Source organism: Symsagittifera roscoffensis, chromosome 9 (assembly GCF_963678635.1).
Source record: "Symsagittifera roscoffensis chromosome 9, txSymRosc1.1, whole genome shotgun sequence".
Classification (NCBI taxonomy): domain Eukaryota; kingdom Metazoa; phylum Xenacoelomorpha; order Acoela; family Convolutidae; genus Symsagittifera; species Symsagittifera roscoffensis.
Window position 1 is genome coordinate 11,585,760 of NC_087070.1, and position 24,360 is coordinate 11,610,119.

At 38.6% G+C, this 24,360-nt stretch overlaps 1 protein-coding gene across 1 annotated transcript; it reads left to right on the forward strand.

Moving 5' to 3' along the window:
• The first annotated feature begins 244 nt into the window (after positions 1–244).
• LOC134854719 (sugar phosphate exchanger 3-like) lies at positions 245–21,956 on the forward strand. Its single transcript, XM_063871075.1, has 12 exons — positions 245–394; positions 3,003–3,105; positions 9,799–9,923; positions 10,741–10,798; positions 11,222–11,367; positions 11,841–11,907; positions 18,958–19,072; positions 19,477–19,560; positions 19,962–20,149; positions 20,586–20,727; positions 21,422–21,523; positions 21,895–21,956. The coding sequence occupies exons 1-12, from the start codon at positions 306–308 to the stop codon at positions 21,954–21,956; spliced, it is 1,281 nt and encodes a 426-aa protein (XP_063727145.1). The 5' UTR covers positions 245–305.
• Positions 21,957–24,360: the final 2,404 nt, after the last annotated feature.

Sequence of the window (24,360 nt, forward strand, 5' to 3'; positions counted from 1 at the left end):
TTTAAATGCAACTTATACCGGATTTTTAGAGCTTTTCGGGTAGAGTTCAATCGAGTAAATTAGGTGCGAAAGTTTTTGAAGGATTTACTTCGAGAAGAAGATTCGTCAACATAAGCTTCGAAAACGCAACCTGTAAATTGTTCCAAGTAAACTAACAATCAAAAAATTTTGTCCAATTTGAAACTACAATAAGTCTTAGTTTGTTTTGAGATATTTGGGTTAGTTATTTTGTCTATTCGTGTATTTAATGACTCAATTCAGTATGATGATACAAACAACATTGTACTAGTGATCAATTTCCAACCATGCAAGACTCTCCATTGCGAATTTACTCTCAGTTGCAAACTAAATTATCAGCACACCATTGGATTAACTTTTCACTCACATTTTTCAGGTATGTTGAAAACGAAAAAGTTAAATCATAAGAAATTTTAAGTTAAAGTTAAGTTAATTGATCTTAAAAAAAAACGAGCAATTGTTCGGACAGAGATCCGTGTCTTATGTCGGGACTTGTAATGACTGTGATCCTCTCGCGACCAAAAGCTTCCGCTCGCGCTGAACTTAATTTTGTACAGAGCCGCAATATAAATCTCGCAAAACCGATTCATAGTTTCGTATGAAAGGCGCTACGTTTCGCAACGCAATAATTTCCAAACAAAATTCAAAAAAATATATAAGTCGTGCAAGTTCGCGACATATATCTTTTCGGTTTCGACAGCCGCGACATCACCCTCATTGAATAGCGACGGTCGCTACATAAATTGCGTATCTCGGCCAGGGTGACCTAATTAGAAAAACTATGCGGACGAAAACTAATTTGTTAGACAATTTGGATGTCTCAAAGTTCTCTGGCTGGCAAAAATACTTACCATACTGTTTCTTACTATGGAAAATTGATTATTATACAATTTTAAAACGTTTCCAAAAAAGTGGCATGAAAACTTTTTTCTATACTCAATTAATTTGCTCAAGTTTTGGGAACTGTAAACTCATTAAACTTTATGTTCTGTGTCGTTTTATGTTTTTTGATATTGGTTTTTTTTTGCAAACCATTTTGTTTTGAAATTGATAAGAATATGAATTTTTTTCTGCGCAAAAACTACAAACAAATGGTATCATCGCTTTCCTGGTAAAAAATAAAATTAAAAATGAGAAGCATTTTACACTTTTACAAAGAGGCCTATAACTTTCGGCCAACTTGGAGGTTTATTGACCACGAAATTCAAAATTCTCAAGTTTTTCACCAAGTTTTTTTACTATACTTTTACAGATTTTTTATATTTTGACGACAAAACACATTTCTGAAATTTTGAGTTTTTATGGAAAATGCTATTTATACTTTTGTTATCTATACATTTTGCATGATACGCGTTTTTTAATTTAAATAAAGAAATCATTTTTTGGTGACCAGAAAGCTTCAACGTTGTTAACTAGACACAACTTTTTATTCAGTCCTTAAAAAATTCTCAAAGTTTTTTGTTGTTTGGAAAAATCCTGGGTTGCTGTAAGCTCATTAAACTTTTTATTCTGTGACTTCTTATGTTTTTTGATTTTGGTTTATTTTTCTTTGCAACCATTTTATTTTGAAATTGAAATCAATATGAAAAATTTTTTTCTGCGCAAAAACTATAAATAAATGGTATCATCGCTTACCCTGGTAAAAATTAAAATTTAAATGAGAAGCATTTAACACTTACAGATAATCATTGATAGACTATAACATATTTGAAGGTATATTGACAAAGAAATTCAAAATCATTAACAGTGATTTGTTGCTTGAAAAATCAAATTTGCTTTCAAAATTACTTCAAACTGGCTGACAGATCTTCTTACTTTATTCTATTTATCTATATTTTTTGCAACTTTCTGTATCTATTTTTCTATTTCTACTCGGAGTTAATTTTTTTGGGCTTTGAAAAAGCTCTAAGACGCATATTTTTCTACTTAAAAAAAAGGAGAGAACACCGAGTTCAAAAATTTTATAATAATTAACTCATAATGTCTCTTTCCTTTAAAGTAAAAGTTGAAACAAGCACAATAATTGTTCTAGTTGCCCTTCTTCAGTTGCGTTAAATTATTGTCCCGACCATTAAAAACGTGGAAAAACTTTGTATTTGGGTGTGTTTTAATTTTTTATGTTTTGTTCATGCAAAATCAGATACTACAATTATTCATGGGATTCTTCAATCTGAATTGGAACGCCGAAGAGAAGTTTTTTAAGGTGTCAAAAAAAACTGGATTGAAACTTTTGAGATTTAGTCTAATTTCGAGCAAGTAACCCGATCAAGCAACGTTTGTTAGATGAAAATTGGACATTAAGTTTCAAAACAATAGTTTTTTTTGGAAGCGGAAATCTTGAATTATAACTTCTTTTAGCGCTTCCTTGGCTATAAAAGTTTTCTTTAGGAACAAAAAAATTTTGTGCAAAAATACTGGCACATTTTTTATAAATTCATTTTTTGCCAATGTTCACGATTATCTTTTTTATGATTCTGGCCGCAACATTCTGTGCTACTTGTAGAGCAACCGGCTATCCTTGTTTTTTTTTTAATTCCACTTAAAATCAGTTCCCACAAATAATCAACGTAATTGCTCAAGTAATATACCATAATGCATTTTTTCAGTCGTAGTTCGAACGACATTAAAAATTATCAAAAAACTTCCCAAGTGTCGACAAAACAACTGTTAAAATTTGTGAGGTTTTGTGTAATTTTGTGCTAATAAAACAAAAATAATAGACATAAAATAGGTCTTAAAAAGTTACACATAAGTTAAGTTGTAAAAAGTTAGTTTTCATTCAGTAAAGTTAGTTTTCGAAAAATTTTTAGCGCTATTTTGGGAACAAAAGTTCTGCCAAAAGTTTTTAAAAAGTTTTGGAAAATTTTGTCGATTTCATTTTATTTTGCTTTAATGTTTCTATATCTTCCCTGAGCAAAGTTTTGTAAGTTTGGCATTTTTCTGAACTTTTCTGGATTATTTTTCTCGACCATTTTTTAAAATAGTGTTGCGGCCGTGACCTCGGTGTGGAAGACGTTGGCCAATGTGAAGCCCTCTCTGGTGGAAGAATGGACCCAACTGCCCCAGGACAACATCAGACCCTCTAGTGTTAGTGCACATGTACATTAGACAGCTACAGTTATGAGACAGACAAGATGCTACTATTTATTTTGAAGCCGGAATTTTTTTTTTTCACCTATTTTTAGAGACAGTTTATCGTGAATTACGTAAGTTCTGACACATTGCCGACAAAACTGTTTTATGAAAATCTCACTGTACAAAAACTAGATATAGTTGGTTAATATATTCAATAGACAATAAATCATGGAACGAACAAATTGTATTTTTTTTTGTTTTCAAGGCGGTGAATGCTAATATTCAGATATGGTTCCAAATCAGCATCTCTCCCGATCGGTATTTTGCTGGCAACAAATTTTCAATTTCTTACCATCATACTGAGATAGGGACCAGTTTTAAGTTTATGTAAATGCCATCAATTGTTTTCTTTCTGTCTAGAGACCTGCTCCTTTGACCTTGTGATTTCTAACGTCTGTTCCGATCTGAAATACAACAGTGCAGTAAGATTTCGATTTAATGCTTTACAGTTGGACTAAAATAATACAACTTATTTATTATCTTTTCATACTACAAACATCTGACTTTAACATGGCGCAGCCAGCAGAGAAAAAAGGAGGGGGGAAAAATCCATTGAACATTGTAGCCTTTTGGGAAGTACGAACACCAGAACCTCCGGTCTATTGGGAAGAGTGGATAGTCAAGTTTCACTGGGGGATGATCGCAAAGTACGATATTGATCCCGATGACTTCTATTTTGCGGACACTCTAAATGCGGCGGCCGTCGGTGCGTTGCCTGAAGAAGTAAATGGGAAAAACCGTCTCGATTCAGAAAAGAAGTTAAAGTCTAATCTATATCTATGTATCGGGGACGAGGCGCAAAGAATATTCAAAGCTCGGAAACCGACGGTTAACATCAAAACTGCACGGTACCCACGGGTTCTAGATGAGATGCAAAACGTGTTTCAAAGAGAGAGGAATGTAACACATGAACGGGGTCTTTTCTACGGAAGGAAACAGCGTGAGAACGAAACGTTCGAAAAGTTCCATGCGGAACTAAGCGCCCTAGCAGGTAGATGTGACTTTGCAAATGCGGCCGAAAATGTTCGTGACATTTTCATTATGAACATGCGGGAGTCTGATTGCCAACGAGAGTTATCACGATCAACAAAATTACCTGAAGAAGTCTACAGGATCGCATTGTCATACGAACGCGGGGAGCGCGCATACAAATCGTATACGGGACGACCAGCTTCAACAGCTCCGGCTATCACAATAAAACAAGAACCGGTGAGTAACATAAGGAGGGGACAAGGATTTTTTCGAAGTCGCGGACGCGGGGGACGTGGAGGATACACCCAAGGACCGAGTAGTAGTGGCGGAAGCGGAAATAATCTTAGGTGTTACAATTGCGACGCACCAAATTTTACCCTGGAGCATATTGCGAGCTGTCCTGCAAGAGGAGCAACATGTAATTCATGCCGAAAATTAGGTCACTTTGAACGAACATGCCGAGGAGTTAGAAGAGGTACTAACCATTGGAGGGGACGAGGACGAGTCGGACTGGTTAGGGAGGAGAGTGAGCATCACCAAAGTACACAAAACGTAACTGATTTGAACGAAGATCCAGTGTCGTGGGTCAATCAGCAGGGGTGCGGGGAAAACGAATCCATGACGTCGGGATCGGACGATTACATGGTAATGTCAATACACAGGAAGAGGAATGAATCCGAACTGAAGCTCCCTGGGGCCCGCGTGCAAGTTGAAGTAGCAGGGAAGAAAATGTGGTTGTGGATCGATAGTGGATCCCCAGTAACCATTTTTAGCATTAACGACCTAAAAGCAACGTTGGGAAAGGCAAATATCCAACTAAAACCGTCACAAGACGAATTCCTGGATTATAACAACAATCGAATAAACATACTGGGGAAGATAACAGTGATGATGTCATTAAACGGCTGGGCGGCACCAGCACAAGTGTCGGTTATATCCGGGAACCATCAGTCCATCCTGGGGCGGGATCTTATGGGCACCCTGGGTCTCGAGTTAGTTCAACGGAAGAAAGTGATGGGAATCACAGGGGAAGGGATCAGTCAAGAGGAGGAGAAATATGACGAATTGCATACATACTTCTGTAAGTTGTACCCAAATTTGTTTACTAGGATAGGGAAAATCCGGAATGCAAAAGTAAGAGCCGAATTTTTTGACAATTTGAGACCCATACAGCAAAAAGGACGCAGGGTGCCGATTAGTCTGCAAGATAAGGTGGATAAAGAAATCCATCGGCTAATAAATGAAGGGCATATCGTAAAATTGCAAGAATGCTCAGATAAGTATTTCGTCTCTCCCATCGTAATTACAGTAAAAAAAAGATGGAAGTATAAAAATAGCACTGGAGTCAAGAGAGTTAAACAAGCAGGTACATAAAAATAAGTACCAAATGCCAAATATTGACGAATTAATAGACGGAGTAAGCCAGATAATTGCGGAGAAAAAAGCGGGGAATGTATATTTTACAACATTGGATTTCACATATGCGTATGGACAAGTCGCTTTAGAACAAAAAACGAGCGAACAATGCAATTTCTCGCTTGTTGGGGGGAAATCCACAGGAACTTATCGTTTTAAAAATGGATTTTACGGGTTGACATCAATGCCGGCGGAATTCCAAAAAAGTAATTGATAATTTGCTTAAAGAGTTCCCTCAAGCTAACGCGTTCATCGATGATATTTTAATTTCTTCGAAAGGAACGAAGATCGAACACATCGCATTGGTCGAGAAGATATTGAAAAAGCTGGATATTTCTAATGTTGCTTTAAAGTTGCAGAAATGCGAATTTGCGAAAACAGAGTGCGAGTGGCTCGGATTTCGAATTGGGGAAAGTGGTATTACACCCTTAGTAAAGAAAACACAAGCAATTGAAGACCTGAAAACCCCCAAATCACGAAAGCAGTTGAAATCACTGATGGGTTCACTTCACAGTTTACACAAATTTTTACCCAAACTCGCAGAATTAAGTGCACCGCTAAGACCACTACTAAGCCAAAACAACGATTTTGTTTGGACTAATGTTTGCGAAAATGCATTCCAACATTTAAAATCGCTAGTGAAAAACATCGTCGAGTTACGACATTTCGACATTCACCGGGAGACTAGAATTATTTGTGACGCTAGTCACGATGGTTTGGGGGCCGTATTAGAACAGTATGGGGCCTCAGGGTGGCATCCCATTTCGTTTGCATCGCGTTACCTAAACCCTGCGGAGAAAAAATACTCCACGAACGAATTAGAATTACTTGCGGTAGTGTGGGCTACGGAGCATTTTCGAAATTACATATATGGCCGTTATTTCACAGTTATTTCGGACCATAAGGCTCTGCTAACGTTATTGAATTCATCTCCGAAAGGAAATAAAACGTTTTTCAGCCGACTAACGCGGTGGTACGATCGTTTAGTGCCGTACGATTTTAAAGTTGAACACAGACAGGGGTCAAAAATGGGAATGGCAGATTACTTGTCCCGATTTCCATCTGCAGCGGCACCCGAGACCAGTCGTTACGATGAAAGCTTTGTAGTAGCGAAAATAAAAATGATAAATGAAGCACTAAATCCTAAGGCTCAAATGAAGCCTAGGGGTCAAAACGTGAAATATCTAAAGCCAATACCGGCGGTAGAGGGCGATCAGTCATGCCTTGACATAACGACATTTGTAGCATCCAATGAGAATTCAAGAACAAGTGATTATGCTAATACTCACAGTGAGAGTACACGCTCACTAGAGGGCGTGTTTTCATGCAACCGACGGTTGACCAATCAGATTGAAGAGATTTGCATACCGGCGGAAATATGCAAATATCAAAGAAGAAAATTCAGACATCGTTCTCGCTACGCAATTTCAAGTCGCAAATTACAAGATATGAATAACATGAATAGTAAAAACTCAGTAAATTCACCTGACAAACAAGATCAAATTACTTCTGCTATTGTAAATACCTCGACAAACTCTGGAGACGTTAATCTTAACCTTGTACTTAATCGTTTAAATCAGCCCCCCAGTCTCAGTTCTGTCAGTTCGGACTCGGATATTGAGATAATACCGCCCGAAATTATCGATAGAAAACAAGTTAATTCGAAGAAAACCAACACAATTATCTCATTCCCTCATCAATTCCCAGGGTTATCCTACCCAGTAGTCCAGAACGACAAATGGGTGTACTCCATAATACCGTCGGACAGTAAAGTTGTCCGAAAATTGGAACACCCGGAAATCTTGAGTCTAAAGTTAGTCGAGGCTAATCTGGAGAAGGACCCCATCATGAAGACCATACGTGACGCAATCAAAGACAGAAACCCAGGAGCCCGAGAAATCATCACTAAACTTGGACCATATTACGCTCAACACTACAATGACTTCGCGGTACGGGACAACTGTTTGTGGATGGACGGCCGATTAGCTATACCCAAGGACATGTCTTCCGCAGTTCTCAACAGACTACACTTTCAACACCATGGTCGGGATAAAATGTTCGCGGCCGCAAAGGATGTGTGGATCCCTTTGATGCATCGAAATATTGCCGCAACGGCAAAGTACTGCAAATGCTGCGTAGAAGCAGGTAAAAATCTAAAACCAGACATCCCAAAAAGTGATATTGGGGTAACTTATGTACCTAAAGAACCTAACGACTTGGTTCAATTAGATTTCTGGGGCCCAGTCAATTATGTAAAGGGTAGAAAGAAATATGTACTCGTAGCAGTAGATACTTTTTCGCACTGGCCGTCAGCATATATATGCTCAAGTAATAAATCTAAAAATGTCCTAAAGTTCCTAAGGAAGTACATCAACACTCACGGACACCCAAGGAAGTTGCATATGGATCAGGCAACGGGGTTTTTCTCGAATGAAATTCAAAGTTTCTGTAACTATGAAGGCATTGAACTAATAAAATCTCCGGTTAAGGACCATCGCGCAACGGGAATGGTCGAAAGAACAATTGGGTCGATAAAAAATTACGTGCTCACTTATCTTCAGGAAAATAAAAGTTACAAATTTGGGGAAATGATATCTCGAGCGCTCAGCGCTTTACGTTTTGTGCCACATTCTAAGACTAAATTAACACCCTTTGAAGCATATCATGGAAGAGAAGCAAATACGGCGTTTCGAAACTTAACAAAGACACCATCTTTGAAAAATCTAAATTGGAATAAGGTTGTTAATCAGAAGCTATCTTGTTTAGACAAGGCAAACAATCTCCCTGAGGTGGAGCTGACCCTGGATTGGGAAAAGAGAAGCGACCTAGTATATGCACCTGAGCAAAGAAAAACCCCAAGGATTTTGGATGATAATGAGATAACTGACAGGGATCCCAAGGCCACTGAGATGGCTGATAAAGTTTCAAAACATTCAGGAGGGAAAAAACGGCCCAAGGCTAGCTCAACAACAGTCTACCAGAAAACGGGGAAAACAGACCCCAAGGATCCAAGAAGGTATAAACGTTTACCATTGAAAATCGATAAGTTAACTGACCATACGGTGAAAATGGAAAAAGGGGCGTTATTAAGACGAAGTGGTGTTTCTTTTAGAACAGCGGCTGAGGAAAGCCAAATCAAGGAGTTCTACGAAGCGTGCACCCCGGGTCCGAGCAAGTACCGGAAATACACCCCGAGTTTACGTGATATCGAAAAGAGCACCCCGGGTCCAAGTGAATCCGCTGGAAGCATCCCGGGTCCAAGTGTACCGACGAAACTCAAACGGAAAGCGGAAAAGGATCAACTTGCAATGGGACAGGCGAAAAAGGCGGCAAACCCGAGGATTGTAGAATATAGCGAGGACGAGAGTGAAGAGAATGACATGAGCGATTGGACAGTCGAGGAGGACGATGCGGACAAAACGGCGGCGAGTAAAAACGTAATCGAACCGTCGGATACAGTTGAACCGTCGGATACAGTGGCTACGCGAACGCCAAAGACCGTCGAAGGAAGTCGGAAGAAAAACGCAGAGGGGACAAGAAAATCAACGCGACAGCGACGTGGTGTTGATAAGATGGGGGGTGTTATGATTCATCGTATCCAAAACAAGTAACATAACGCAGACCGAAAAGAAAAGAAAACCTAAACGAGAGGTTTGGCAGGTGGGCCTAAAAACTCTAGTTAAACTGTTTGCCGAAAAACTCAAAGAAAACTGACATTGATCTGTAACATGAATTGGCAAGGATAACATTACAAGTTGATAAATTTTATACAAGTTAAAATTTATTTGTGGTTGCCCGAATGAGATAGGGACCAGTTTTAAGTTTATGTAAATGCCATCAATTGTTTTCTTTCTGTCTAGAGACCTGCTCCTTTGACCTTGTGATTTCTAACGTCTGTTCCGATCTGAAATACAACAGTGCAGTAAGATTTCGATTTAATGCTTTACAGTTGGACTAAAATAATACAACTTATTTATTATCTTTTCATACTACAAACATCTGACTTTAACAATACCATGGTGTTTATGGAGCAAACTTTTTCTACACCTTTTATTTTTAAGTTTTCAGCCAAATTTTGAGCTTCATCTGAGTAAATTTTCTGAGACATCCTGTAACTGGTATATCACGGCAAAGAACAGAATCCGTTTAGGTAAACTTTTTCAAATGAAGGACGAAATTTTTTTTTCGGACTTTTTTTTAAATATTTTTGTTTTATAACCAATATTTTATATTTTATAATCAGTGATTAATATTTAGACTTGGTACTCTTACGGCTACTTCTATGGGTCTGACAGTGCCAACCTGTTCCTCGGAGGACTCGACTCGTCCTTCCTCTTTCTCAACACCCTAGGACTGTTCCTGATTGGACCACTGGGAGACAAGTGGGTTACTAAGATAACAAATTACGGTTATATTAAAAAAGGGTTATTATAACTGAATGGGTAATATTAAAAAGTGACTTCTTGTAGTTTGTTACTGTCAAGAGTGCCTTGTTGGAAGTAAAGAGCATCAAGTTTGCACAGATTCGCGACTGATCATGAGTTTCGTTCTCCCCTAGTAGCGGAATTAGGATGGAGGCGGGGGGGGGGGGGGGTTTGGTTTGCAGTTGTTTGGGAGTTGACTCTTTTCGTGTTCAACCCCCTGACCAGCTAAAGGCGCTAAAACAAACTTTTTATAAGGGGGAGTGCTTCTGGTCAAAGCTTCCAAAAAAGGCCTGAAAAGGTACAATTTGGAGTTTTTTTTTCTCAAAAATTTGCCTGAGGTGCAGAAAACTTTGTTAAAAACGGGTCTGTATAGTCATTTGAGGAGAGAGCTCGGAAGATCAATTTGGTCGCCCAAAAATTTTTGAAAATCCCATCATGCCCATACCCCTTCGATATGATCCCAGATAACGAGTTCAGATATGATCACGTATCTATCTATTTAGGTAAATTTGATGCGCTCTTAACGACATTTACTTACTTTCTTCATGTGTGCACTATTTCTTGTTATGATGATTGAAGACTACCGTATACGCTATGCCATCAAGTATTAGGGCAATATTCAATGGTTGATTAGGGGTGTATTTAAAAAGAAGGAATGTATTTAAAAAGTGTTTTATGGGAATTGAAACTTTACATCGGAATTAATATCAAATTGCTAACATTTTTTTTGAATTTCGATATGTTGACTTATAGTTTTTGTAATTTGGTATTTCAGGCTGAAGTCGTATCGAAAGTGGATGCTGGTCGCAGCTATGGCTTCATCAGTAGTTTTCGTAAGTCAAAGTCCAAACCAGGGACAATTTCTTCAAGAAGAGGGGGATGGGGAGGGGTTATTTTATCAGTTTTTTTTCATAGATAACCACTAGTGATGCAATCTGGGTGATTTATGAGAAGTTTCAAATTTTTAAGCATTCAATTTGAATTACTTTTAAAAATATTTTTTTTAAAATGTTATTACAGAGCATATATTTTGATGCAATTTTTTTTCACTGCCTCAGATGCCAAAAACTCTCTCAAAAAGTTGCGGTTAATCGATCAAACTCTCACAAACTTCTTAAGACTTCGTCTAGTTTTGTCTAATTCTCACAAAATGCGTTAAGAATTTGTGATTATTATTCAAAAATCTTGTAAATTTTTTTAAAATGAAAGTTCTTTGATACCTTATTTTAATGCAATTTTACCTGCTTTCTCTTCAGACGTGTCTGTTTGGAACACTGCCGGACCAGCTCTCCTTCTTCAACCCAGTGTACATGGTGTGTCTGTGGGCCATTAATGGACTAGCACAGTCCCCTGTCATCCCCCTCACTATGGCCATGCAGGCTAACTGGTTCGGAAAACACAGGTGAGTTTGTCCCGATTCGTTCCCAGGTTATGAGTCACGGTTGATAGCTTTAAATCCCAGAGGTGGTGTTCGCGCGAGTCGCCGTTTTGCATTGAGAACCGGCTCTAATTTTGGAATCTAGTCCTGCTCTGTGATGGAAAGCTCGCAACACTAATTTGCTGTTTATGTTTACTCTTTGCGCATTTTTTTTAAATTTAGATTTATGAAGCAAATTTATAGTTCCGACTACCACCCTAGGGATGAAAATGATTTAGGAAGTCAGATCTTGTTTTTGTTGGTCGACTTTGACTACCTTAAAAACGGTCGTACGAAGTTAGAGTGGGGGGGGGGTAGGGATTAGAACTTTTTCCGTCTTCCGGGTTAAGAATATATGATAGGAGGAATATACAAAAATAGCTTCTTAAAAAGCTGCGTCTCAAGTATAATTTATATTATTTTTATAACCTATCTACTAATTTACAACTGAGTTTCAGGAGGGGAATGGTGTTTGGTATCTGGAGTACTAATCTGTCAGTGGGAAACATTATGAGCAACTTAATGGTAAGAATTTAATGAAACGGCAAACAAAAATATTTTATCAAAATATGGACTCTTTTGTCTTCTTTAACTATTTTTGGACCTATTTAACAAGTCCCTTTTTTTATAAAAAAAAGGGAGACTTTAAAGTAGATTTATTAGATGCAATCAGAATGCAGCAAAGTTAAATGCTCAATAGACAGCTCTTGTGCTCATTCACTGTTTTTACCTCGCGGGTGTTGTGATTCAGTATTTTTAGTATGTTATAACCTTGACCTCTATTATCTAATTACGTACCAGTCAATGTTAACTCTACGAAGTCCAGTGGACTTCGGTTCACTAGTTGCTCTTTTTAGACTACAGTCAGTTTTAATTCAACCAATACTTTTATTCTCTTTTAACCTTAGTTAGATACAATAGTTACCAGTGGTACATCTTAAATCTTTATCATGGCGCAGTCAACAACTGATTCGAACCTGAGGGGAATACCCGCCTTTTGGCCGAACCACACGGTAGAACCTCCCACCCAATGGAACAATTGGATAGACCAATTCCATTTGGCTATTATCGCGAAGGAAAATTTAGACATAGATAACCTCAAAGAACCAATGGAAGGGGAGACGACGTTACCGATCCTAGAAGGCGCCCAGGAGTCAGAAACTGACCAACAGAGGAAAGCCAGGGAGGCCAGGAACAAAGAAACAATGCGAGTCTACGAACACGCTGAAGAGAAAAGACTAGCAGAAGAAAAACGGAAATTCGGAGGAATGAGAAGATATGAGGCCGATAAAAAAGTAAGGTCAATCCTATACTTGGCCTTAGGAGCCGAAGGCAAAAGACTTTTCGCCCAGAAACATCCAAGGGTAAAAGTCCTAGGAACCTCATTCAAGGAATTTTATGAAATGCTAGAATTGGCTTTTATCAAACCAACCAACATAACATTTGAACGATATAAATTATTGAGCAGGAAACAAAAGGATAGAGAATCCTATGAACAATTTTGGGGCGCGTTATCAGATTTAGCAAGATCATGTGAAATTGGAATTAATGCAGAACAGGAGTGGATCAGAGACGTATTTATTTTTACAATGAAAAACTGCGACTTACAACGTAGACTACTTTCGGAAACTCTCAATCCATTGGATGCACTAAGCCAAGCAATAATTGACGAAAAAGGCTACTATAACCACCTCAAATTAACCAATATGACTAGATCTTTCAACACGACAGGAAATAGTGGGAGAGGGTATAAAAACTTCAACAACGTAAAAAAGGAACCAAGCTTGAACATAGAAAGATCAAATACTTGTATGAAATGCGGGAATGCGTTTACCAAGGGTCATCTGAGTGTGTGTCCGGCGAAAGAAATTGTGTGTAATATTTGTAAATATAAAGGACATTTCGGAAGACTTTGTAAATCGAAAGGAAGAAAACCCGCTGTAAATATTGTAGATGAAGCTGTAAATAGTCAGAATTGTTCATATTCCCCAGAAGACCTTCAGGTGAGAAGCGAAGAAAATTTTTGCGGAGTTATTAACGCTTGGACCGAAGAGGGGATAAGTGATAACGATGACTATTCCGTTCTCAACATTAGACCAATCTACGATACCAATGGTTTGGAAACCAAGAAACTCGTCAACATCGGTTTGGGAGACGATGCAATAGTCAACTTGAACATTCCAGTGGATTCGGCAAGCCCAGTGAGCTTCCTGAAACAAAATGTATTTCACGAATTGAAGTTGAGAAACCCACAGTTGAAGATACAGCCAGTTGAGAAGAAAACGAGGGAACTATATTGCGGATTCACCAACGACACAATCAACACCATCGGGAAAGTGGTAGTGAGATTACAATCCAATCGATGGATCGCGGACGAAACCCCATTTTTTATCACTTCTGGACATGAGAGGAACATCCTGGGAAACGACAATCTCCCGAGAATTGGATTAGAGATAGCCCAACGACAGCCTCTACTACCCGTCGACAACATATCACGCCCAGAGTTGTGTAAGTTATATAACTATTCAGACACGACCCTTAATCTGTATCATAAGTACAAAGGGTTATTTAACAGATTGGGAAAAATACCATTGGACAGAAAAAATACTCATTTTCACTCCCCAGTCAAACCTATCCAAACCAAAGGTAGAAGAGTTCCCCTACATCTACTCAATAACGTAAAAACGGAACTAAATAGAATGGAACAAGAGGGGCATTTCATAAAATTAAACAAATGCGATGAAGATTGTTTTATAAGTCCAATAGTGATTACAAGAAAAAAAGACGGTAGCATCAAGTTGGCATTAGATTCGAAACTATTAAATAATCAGATATTCAAGAACAAGAACCAGATGCCAAACATACATGAAGTGATCGATAATATTGCACTCCAACTGTCAAGCAAAGAGTCAGGGGAAGTTTGGTTTAGTAGTCTAGATCTAATGAACGCGTACAGCCAACTACAATTATGCACAGACACTAGCAAACAGTGTAATTTTAGTATCGTGGGGGGCGAAACCACTGGAACCTATAGGTTTTTAACTGGATTTTACGGATTGGGCGATATGCCAAACGAATTCCAGAAGGTGTTGGATTCCTTATTGAAAGACATTCCTTTTACTAATTGTTATATTGACGACATTTTAATAGCTTCGAAAGGTTCACTAAATGAACACAAAGCGATACTAACAAACATTTTAAACATTTTGGACAACAAGAATATGGCGGTAAAATGGGAGAAATGTGCTTTCTTCCATAAAAAAATAGAGTGGCTAGGTTTCAAGATATCAAACTCGGGCGTAAAACTATTGGTGGGAAAGTCAGATTCGATCAAAAACCTACCAAACCCAAAAATATATCTGAACTTAGGTCTTTCTTTGGGTCGATCAATCAGTAAATGAAATTCGTCCCGAATTTGTCTGCTCTAAGTTCTCCCCTACGACCACTTCTCGTGAAGAAATCAGTCTACCAATGGAATGACGAACATACTAAAGCATTTGAAGAATTAAAACAACAGATAGTGAACATAACAGAGAATAATCATTTCGACATAAAAAGGATGTCAAGACTGAAGACAGACGCTTCTCATAACGGCTTAGGAGCTACCTTAGAACAATGGGATGGAGAAAATTGGATGACAATAGCATTCGCTTCTCAATTTTTAAACAACCACGAAAGTAAATATTCGACAAACGAACTTGAAATTTTGGGAGTAGTCAGGGCTACAGAACACTTCAAAAATTACTTGTATGGTGCTGAATTTGAAATTGTGACGGACCATAAGGCATTCTTATCAGCATTAAATGCAAATCAGAGCAACAAAATTATGCATAGCAGCTTAAGCCGTTGGGTAAATCGACTGTTACCATTTAATTTCAAGATCAAGCACATTCCGGGAAAAGAAATGGGAATTACAGATTTATTATCGAGACTACCTTCAGGAAAAGCACTCCCTACACCACACTATGATAGCGAATTTGTAGTGGCTACAGTACAAAAGATTGAAGAAAACCTCTCTGTAAATAACGATTGTAAAAAGAATAATTGTAAAAAGAACGAAGTGTATAATCCATTGGATGTAAATACGATCAGTAACTTGGATTGTAATAATCCAATGGGCGGAAAGAAAGATTTATCGCAAAGCATCCAACGGTCGTTCTTCTCGAATATTCTGAACTACGTAAACGACACTATCAGAATTTGTAATTCCAGTCACTCGCGTTCAGAGTCTTGCACAAGCGGTTGTGTTCCATTAAATTTATCAAAATTTGATTTCAATTACTTTCACTTTTCAGACAAAACTTTTTTATTCTTTCTTGCCCAATCAGTATTATTAATCAATCATTCATTAAATTCAGATAAAAAAAAACAGTTACAAGAATTTATTACATCGGTCAACTTGTTAAAAATTTCCCCCAGGGCAGAAAAGAAAGGAATCTTTTTGAATTTTAATAACGATATAATGTCAGACCTACACAAGAAATTATTGGCCAAGTACAAGGGAGATCTCAGATTGCCTGACAACCCGTTATCACTCTCAGATCATTGCTCAAATTAGCTGGTTAAACTCATGACGGACGAAGATAAAATCCTCAAGGAGGTAAAAAAGGCGGTACAGGAAGGCAAACCATTGGACAAATTCGGAGCCTACTTAAAAAACTTCCAGAGGGACATTCACGTGAAAGAAGGACTGTTATTCAACGATAACAAACTGATAGTGCCGGCTGCATTACGATCACCATTCCTGTCACTCCTTCACGAGACTCATCCAGGGCAGTTCGGGATGAAAACCCTGGCAGAAAACATCTGGTGGCCACACCTATACAGAGAGATATACCATCATGGAAAGAATTGCACTCAGTGTATAATGGCCGGTAAGAAACTAAAAGTGTTACTAGGGACGAACAAGACTGAGAAATTACCAATTCTGACCGAACCAAATGAAGAAGTAGATTTAGACTTTGCTGGCCCATTGGACAAGAGTTGGGGTAACGCAAAATACCTTTTGTTATGCATTGATCGCTTTTCAAAGTTTCCGACTGCAAAGGTAGTAAACAACACCTCGACTTCTTCAACTTTAACCTTCATGGCAGATTACTGCCATCTTCACGGATTTCCAAACTCCATTAGAGCTGAGCATGGGTCATGTTTTACTTCGTTTGATTTTAGAAACTTCTGTGAGAAGAACAACATTAATTTAATCCTATGTACGGTTGGTGATCATAGATCCAATGGAGTAGTAGAAAGACTCATTTACACTGTCAAAGCTAAGCTTCTGGCAATGTCGTTCAACGATCCAAAACCATCTTTTAATACGGCTATTGATAAGATTATTTGGAACATACGCTCGACGAAACAATCATCCATTGGATGCTCTCCTTTCTCAAAATATTTTAATAGATCTCCCAATACGTTCTGGAAATCTTTGGTCTCTCACGCAATTAGTTTAGATAAGGGGAAATCAATCTTAACGAAGGACAGAGCACAAGACTGGGGGGCTGACGGCGCGTTCGAAGATGGATATCTGGAAGACAGAGCAATAGATGAAAGAGGGTACGAGAGCGACCCTGCGGACAAAGTAGATAGAAATCTCCAGCGAGCCCCACTGTCAAATCCTTTCAGCCAAAGAGGTAACTGGTTTAGGAAAACAGTTAACAGGAGGGAAGGCGAACCGTATTTTAAGCCACTGGGGAGTAAACCTTTGTCAGACACGAAACATACGGTCACATTAGACAACGGACATGTGATACGAAAATCTGACTTAGCTTTTAACAAAACCCAACCGGCAGCTCCTAGGACATTCTCGGCAAGACCGAATTCGCTAATTAATCGTAATGATTTAGCAGGCAAGCGAAAAAGAAACTCCCCTTCCAAGAGACGAGTCTCAAATATAGGAGGCCCTTCGACGAGTTACACACCAACGGGTGGAAATACTTGCAAAAAGAGGAGAACATTCATCACGAGCTCGAAAGGTTCAAAATTCGACTTAAATAACCTAGATTTAGATCAGCCAAGGAGTACCGTAAAAAGCCAGACAAATACTCAGACAACGGTCACTCTACCAACGGGCACAAGTGACGACCCAATTCGAGTGGATAGCTCTCCGGAGAAGACAGTGGAGACACCAAAGACCCCGATACCCTCAAAACTTCGTGCAAGAAGAAACCCGGGCCCCCGAAATTCTACGGTGATAGGCGGTTTATCGACCAAGTGACGCTCGGAACGGAGACCATTAGTGCAGTAGACTCCGATGACGAACCGCTAATTACGTTTTCCGGCGCAAAGAGTCCAAAACAAAATTTATCATACTGTACGACGTCCCCCTCAGATTATCTCACACCCATTGATGAGATCCCACGTCATACGATCTTGGTTGCTGAAACCACACAAGACCAACTCTCAACACCCTCCTCTCAGGCGACAAAGACCGCATGGGTATCGCCACCATTAGTAGAAGTTACCAGTAATACCCAGGATGACGACGGCAGTGATATATCCTCGGGTATCGATACCGATGTAAGAAGAGAGTCAGATAACTTCCATGCTAGATACAACACTACGGTCATGAACTCTGAAAACTTTTAAACTATGGTAACATGATATGTTACGTATTTGCTTTAGCTTTTATCCATTGGACAACCCAAAACTTTTTTTTATTACCTAGTTAGTGAGTTAGTTAGTTTGTTTTAACTGTACAAATGCTACATTACCCCAATTGTACATATCATTTTGTACATTCAGTGTTGATATCTGTGTAAACCTGTAAGTAGCCTGTATATATTACCATATAATCACCTCCATTGTAATTTGTACTCTCTGTAAAAATCCATTGGTGCTAAAAGTGGCTACGTTTTTTTTCTTCTTTGGCCCTAGTGGAGCGAGGGGAGATGGAGTATATGTGTGATATTGGCTACATCGATGAGCGGGCAGATATTAATTTTTGTGCAGTGGGGAATGTTGTGATTCAGTATTTTTAGTATGTTATAAGCTTGACCTCTATTATCTAATTACGTACCAGTCAATGTTAACTCTACGAAGTCCAGTGGACTTCGGTTCACTAGTTGCTCTTTTTAGACTACAGTCAGTTTCAATTCAACCAATACTTTTATTCTCTTTTAACCTTAGTTAGATACAATAGTTACCAGTGGTACATCTTAAATCTTTATTAGCGGGGTGGAATATCTTTTTAGCAGGTACGATAGGGGGGGGGGGGGGGGGGAGGAGTTTGGTAAGTAGATCTCTATTTGCTGTTTAGGGGGACGATTCCCTATGCGCGTAACCGTTGCATTAGTTTTATATAAGTGTGGCAAATTGTTACTAGATACCTATTTGTGGGGGAATAGTTAAAGAATTCTCTCGTTTGTTTTAGAAAACTCTTCGTTCATGTATCTCATTTTAGCCATGACCAAAAGTAGTTTTTGGTCAAGCATTTTCTATTTCGTAGGATTTGCTTAACCATATCTTTAGATCCAAAAACGTTGGACTGAGTTAATTACTAAATTCTATGCACTTAAAGTTGATCTTCGAACTTTTTTTTTTATCTTTGATTGTTAATGGACAAATAGTTTGTTGCAGTGTCTGTGGTCTCTGCAGTATGGCTACAGCTACTGCTTCACAGTGAACAACTTCATCCTCGCCACTGCCCTCATCTGGGTCATCTCCGGGCTCACCCAGACTCCGGAACAACTGGGTATGGACGGGGAAAATTAAATGTTTAATTGATAGAGCAGAGCGTGCAACTCTTTTCTTTGTTGTGTCCCATTTTTTTAACAAGCTCGTTTTTTTTTAACTCTTAGTTTTTTTCAATTCTTCTTTGAAAAACTGGCTTAAGATTGTCAAAATAAACTGAAATTTTGCATGGTGAATGAATTAACTCTTGTAAGCAGATTTGTTCTTCAAGCAGAACAGACAATTTCTTCCACGTAGTCCGTACCGTACGTACATCGAACTGTAGCACAACTACCACAGGTGATTATGGAAAACGTACCAAGTGAAAAGAACGTTAGGAGCTAAAAGATACAGCTCATTTCTACAGGAGATCGGAACTTTAGTTGCTTAATGAGACCTGTCCATGTTGTCTTATGTGATGTTCAGGTCTGGATCCGGTGGTGGAGTTCGATCAGAAGGACATTGAGGAGAACGAAGAGCAGCACAGCAGCCACGCAGACCCCGACAGAGGTAGAAGAAAAAAGAACACCTCTTACAATTAATTCAAGTCCTGGGTCAATAATTCCACTTTGTGTATTGACAGGCGCGACCAGAAATGCTTACTATTTTTCTAAATAAGGACACCTAATTCAATCGAATCGATTAAATTTTTTAAAATTGATAAACACGTGACAAAGAACAGATTTATCAACAAAATGAATTCATATAAAAATGGGCTAAATAACTCAAGCTGCTATCAAATTTTACATCGCAAATTTCAGTTTGAAATAATTGGATCTAAATTTTCAGAGATTCAAAAATTTGTAAATCTTATTTGAATATTAGACGCAGAAGTCAACTGTTTGATGATCAGTTACTTTTTTGTTGTGTTCTGGCACCGTTTAAATTTTTGTGATGCAATTTCGTTCCAGAAAATCTATTGGACAACTTGCTCTTCATAAACGGAGGGGCTTCCTCGCCATCCGGTGGAGGGTCTCTGGCTGCTTCTGGGGAGCACTCTGGAATCTACAGTGGGACTGGGTTTGCCATCCAGACTCAGGCGTGGAGGAAGAGAGCAATCAAACTAAAGGAGGCCTGGGAGTTCCCCGGAGTGGGAGAGGTTAGTCATAATAGACTCAGATTGAATCATACTAACAATCTTTGGATTCTGAAGAGGAGGAGCCAAGATTTTCTCCCGAATCTGAATGAGGGTCTTCATAGTATTTTGCGAGATTTCGCAAAATCACTTTAGTCAATCTTAAGAAGGTCTCCAGATTTTTTGACAATTTTTTGGGAAAATCTCCTCTTGAAAGTTGTTGCTGAATATGCGATAATGTTTCGAAAGACCATCCTTCCCTGTCCCTTAGTGCTTGCTGTACATGATCCATTTTTTATTCGAAAAAAGTCACCTACCCTTTTTTTTCTAAATTACTTTTTTTGACACCAAATGAGTGCAACATATCTTTCAAAAACTGCAATATGATGAACTCAAATTTTGATGATACTGCTATGTAAAATCAACAACAAAGATATCCTCTGAATTTGGACTATTTTAGTTCACACTTGCATACACAGCAGTGAAGGTGGTGATCTATTCTTTGAATCTGTGGCTGCCATATTACATCACACAGATATATGACACCAGCAATCTCATCGCTATCAGATACGCCGCATTCTTCGACCTAGGATCCATAGCAGGTAGCGAACCAAACTTACGGCTATTTCCCCCTCCCCATTGGAAAAATTACAGTATAAAAATTTATAAAAAATGCTTCATCCTGTAAATTGTAGTTTGTAAAATAGGATCGAAAATGTGCGCTTGGTCACAGGCGCGGATCTAGGAATTTCTCAAGGGAGGAGAGGGGGGGGGGGGCGGAATTTCAAAAAAAAATTTGAAAATTTTGACGACCTTTTTTTTAGGTCGACTAAATTGATTTTCTTCTGAGCTCTCCCAATCCACTATAAAGACCTTAATTAGACCACATTTTTTGCGCCGCAGGCAAAATTTAAAAAAGGCATTTTTAGGCCCTATTTGGAAAATTTCGACCAAAAAATCGCGTTTTTTCGGCGCGCGCTCCCCCCTAAAAATTAGTGTAGATTGGCGCCGAAGGCACCTTTAGAAAAATTTTAAAATCAGTCAGCCGAAAATGGATATCTCAAAATAGTACAAAGGGGGAATTCCTTGGGTCAGCAGGGGGTCGAATCCCTGAGGGAAAAGGGCGTCTGCCCCCCCCCCCCCCCCCAAATTCGCTACTGCTTGGCGATACTGTCAGGTTTTATTTGATTGACATGTAATTTTAATGGCAGTTATGAAAAAAATAATTCAGTAAAACTAAAAAGAACCTAGAAGAAATAAGCGATTAATTGAGTGTAATCAAAGATGGGTTTTCAGGTGGGATTTGCCTGGGTCTGATTGTGGATCGACTGCACTACAAGTCTCTTCTGTTATCCACAGGCATCATCACATCCGCCTTCGTCTGTTTCATATTCTGCAGTGAGTGGGAAAATAAATGGTTTAATTTAGATTGTTCACTTGGTTAAAAGCATTCTTTTTCAGCCAATCAGAATTCAGCGGTTTGCTACACAATTTTAAGGAAGGGGTGGATGGGAGGGATATTGTTTGTTCTCAGGAGCCCAAGTTCCTGCACTTTTTGCAAATTTTGACTTCATCTGAATGTTTTACGTTTTCTTACTCGATATTTTTATAGTCTAAGAAAACCATAATTGTATTTCACTTTCAGTAAATAAATTTTACCTCGGAGAAAACACCTCACAGCAAATGAAAAATTTGGAAACGTTCTCAAAAAAAGTGAAATTGAAAGCTCTAAAAATAATTCTAATTATGATTAGCGATACATTTTTCAGAATTTGCCGAGTCTCAGTTTGTAGTAGCTGTCCTTCTCACGCTCATAGGTAAGAGTGACTGACCTTTGACCTTGAATGACGGCTTGGCCATGCGACCCCCCGTACCTAGAAAATTATTTAGTTCGTCCAAGAAATTCCTAACTTCCGATCGGTAATTCTGGTCAGAAATTCTTTGTTTCTACTCCAACTTTTGATCAGAAATTTGATTTAAAAAGTTTTTTATTTGGGAAAAAAATGGCCCACCTTAACAAATGCTTTTATCTAAAACAAATCATATAAAATTTGCAATTCATGAAAGGGTCGAAAAATATTTGTAATGTTTCGAGAAAATATTTATGTGAGACCAGGGGCGGATTTGGGGGGGAGGCGGGGTGGGGGGGGGCGGACGTTTTCACTTTCTCAGGGATTCGACCCCTGCCAACCCAAAGGGTCCCCCCTTTGGTACTTTTTAAGAAACTCATTTTTGGCCAACCGATCCTAAAATCTTTTTTTAGGTCGACCAAATTGATTTTCCGAGCTCTGCCAAAGCACCAAAAAGAACCTATTTTGGCCGCAGGCAAAATTTTGAAAAAGCATGCCAAAAAAGACTTGTAGGTTCTTTTTGGAAAATGTTGACCAGGAAATCGCGTGTTTTTGGCGCGCGCTCTCCCCTCAAAATTACTATAGATTGGCGCCAAAGGCGCCTTTAGAAAAATTGTATGGTACATCACCAAAAATGGATATTTCAAAATAGTACAAAGGGGGAACCCTTTGGGTCGGCAGGGGGTCGAATCCCTGAGAAGAGGGGGAGGAGGAAGGTCCGCCCCCCCTAAATCCGCCCCTGACTAATATGATTTTCCTAGCTCGGCCATATCACAATGAAGGCTATACCTCGATCAAGTTCTCAGCACAGCAGATTAAATACAAAAACAGAAAAAAAACTCAGGAAAAGCTCTCTCCCCTAAAAAATAGTGCTCTCTTCCCTAAAAATTAGTATATTGGAGCCAAAGGTGCCTATGATACAATTTTAGGGTTAAAAGGGACAAATTTTAGGGACAATTTTAGGGACAAAAAAATTGTGTCCTGAAATAGTACCAAAGAGGGGATCCTTTGGGTGGGCAAGAGGTAGAAGAGACAAGACTGCTCGTAACAGGGCGAAGCTCTGCATGTTCCGACTGACTTTTAAGACCTATGGAACAGTAATAACATGAAAAACATAAAAGTAATAGAATAAAATATAAAAAATTTCTGAGTTTTTTTGTGAAAAAATCCCCCACACGTAATAATAAGTTCAAGGTAATAGATTTTACTAGCTATTAACAAATCAATTATGGCATATCAGCTTCCTCGGGCCAATATGGAACGATTTCTGACACTAATTAAATCTCGATTAAGCGTTGATAGCGCGAAATATATCGCGCGTTAATTGTCCCAAATTGACCAAAATGGCAATCTTTAAACCCCCCACAACTTAACGAAAAAATATCACAGATGAAATATATTTTTTTCAAATTTAAGCTCAGAAAAACAATAGCTTTTGAATGATAATTAAAAATTTCATCAAAAATGTGTAGTTAAAATTCAAAGTTTGTCTGAAGAAAATAAAAAGACACCCCAAGCACAAGTCCTCCGTTACTTTCGTTACGAAAGTCGGAATAACAAGGACAAATTAATCAATAACTAATTTTTGTAGCCAAGAGTGAATCTCAGTTTAATAATTGCAAGGTTCATGCTTTGAGTATATACAGAAAGATTTTGAAAAAATATTTTATACCCATTGTAGATAACGAGTTCTTGAGTTCAGATGTAAAAAGATATGTCACCTCCAATAATTCTTTGTAAAGTTCTGGGGGTTTGAAAATTGCCAAGTTTACCATGTTCTGGACTAAATTATGCGCGCTTTGAAGAGCTCATTCATAATGCTCAGATCGTAATGCGCGTGGCAAATTATCCCGCACAACAAAATCGTTCGAAACTGAATTGAGGCTAGCTAATCGGATCGGTCTTATTAATTTCGTATGACTCAAAATTTTACAATTTGATATTTGTCCAAAATGCATAGGTTTTCAGTATTTTTTTCCCAAAAACTATTCGATATAAGTTAGGGGACGGTATTCACACATTTCGCCCCCTCACGCATTTCACCCTCATAAATTACTGGCACATTTTGCCCCTAAAATGTACATTAAGAAAGCGGCGTTAATTAACTGTGTAATGCGAGGACGAAGTGTGTGAAATTATTAGGGGCGAAATGTGCGAGGGGCGAAATGTGCCACTAGATTTAAGAGGGGCGAAATGTGTGTGGGGCGAAACGTGGGACATTCTTAAGGGACAGTCAGAAAATTCAGGGCTTTGCCCTGATATACGAGCAGTCTTGTTACATTAAAAATTATTGTTTGTCATTTTTTCAATATCTCGAATCAAAGTTTCTGTGTGGCTGAAACGTAGGGAGTTGTTTGAAAGCAAACCAAGAATTATTAACTGACG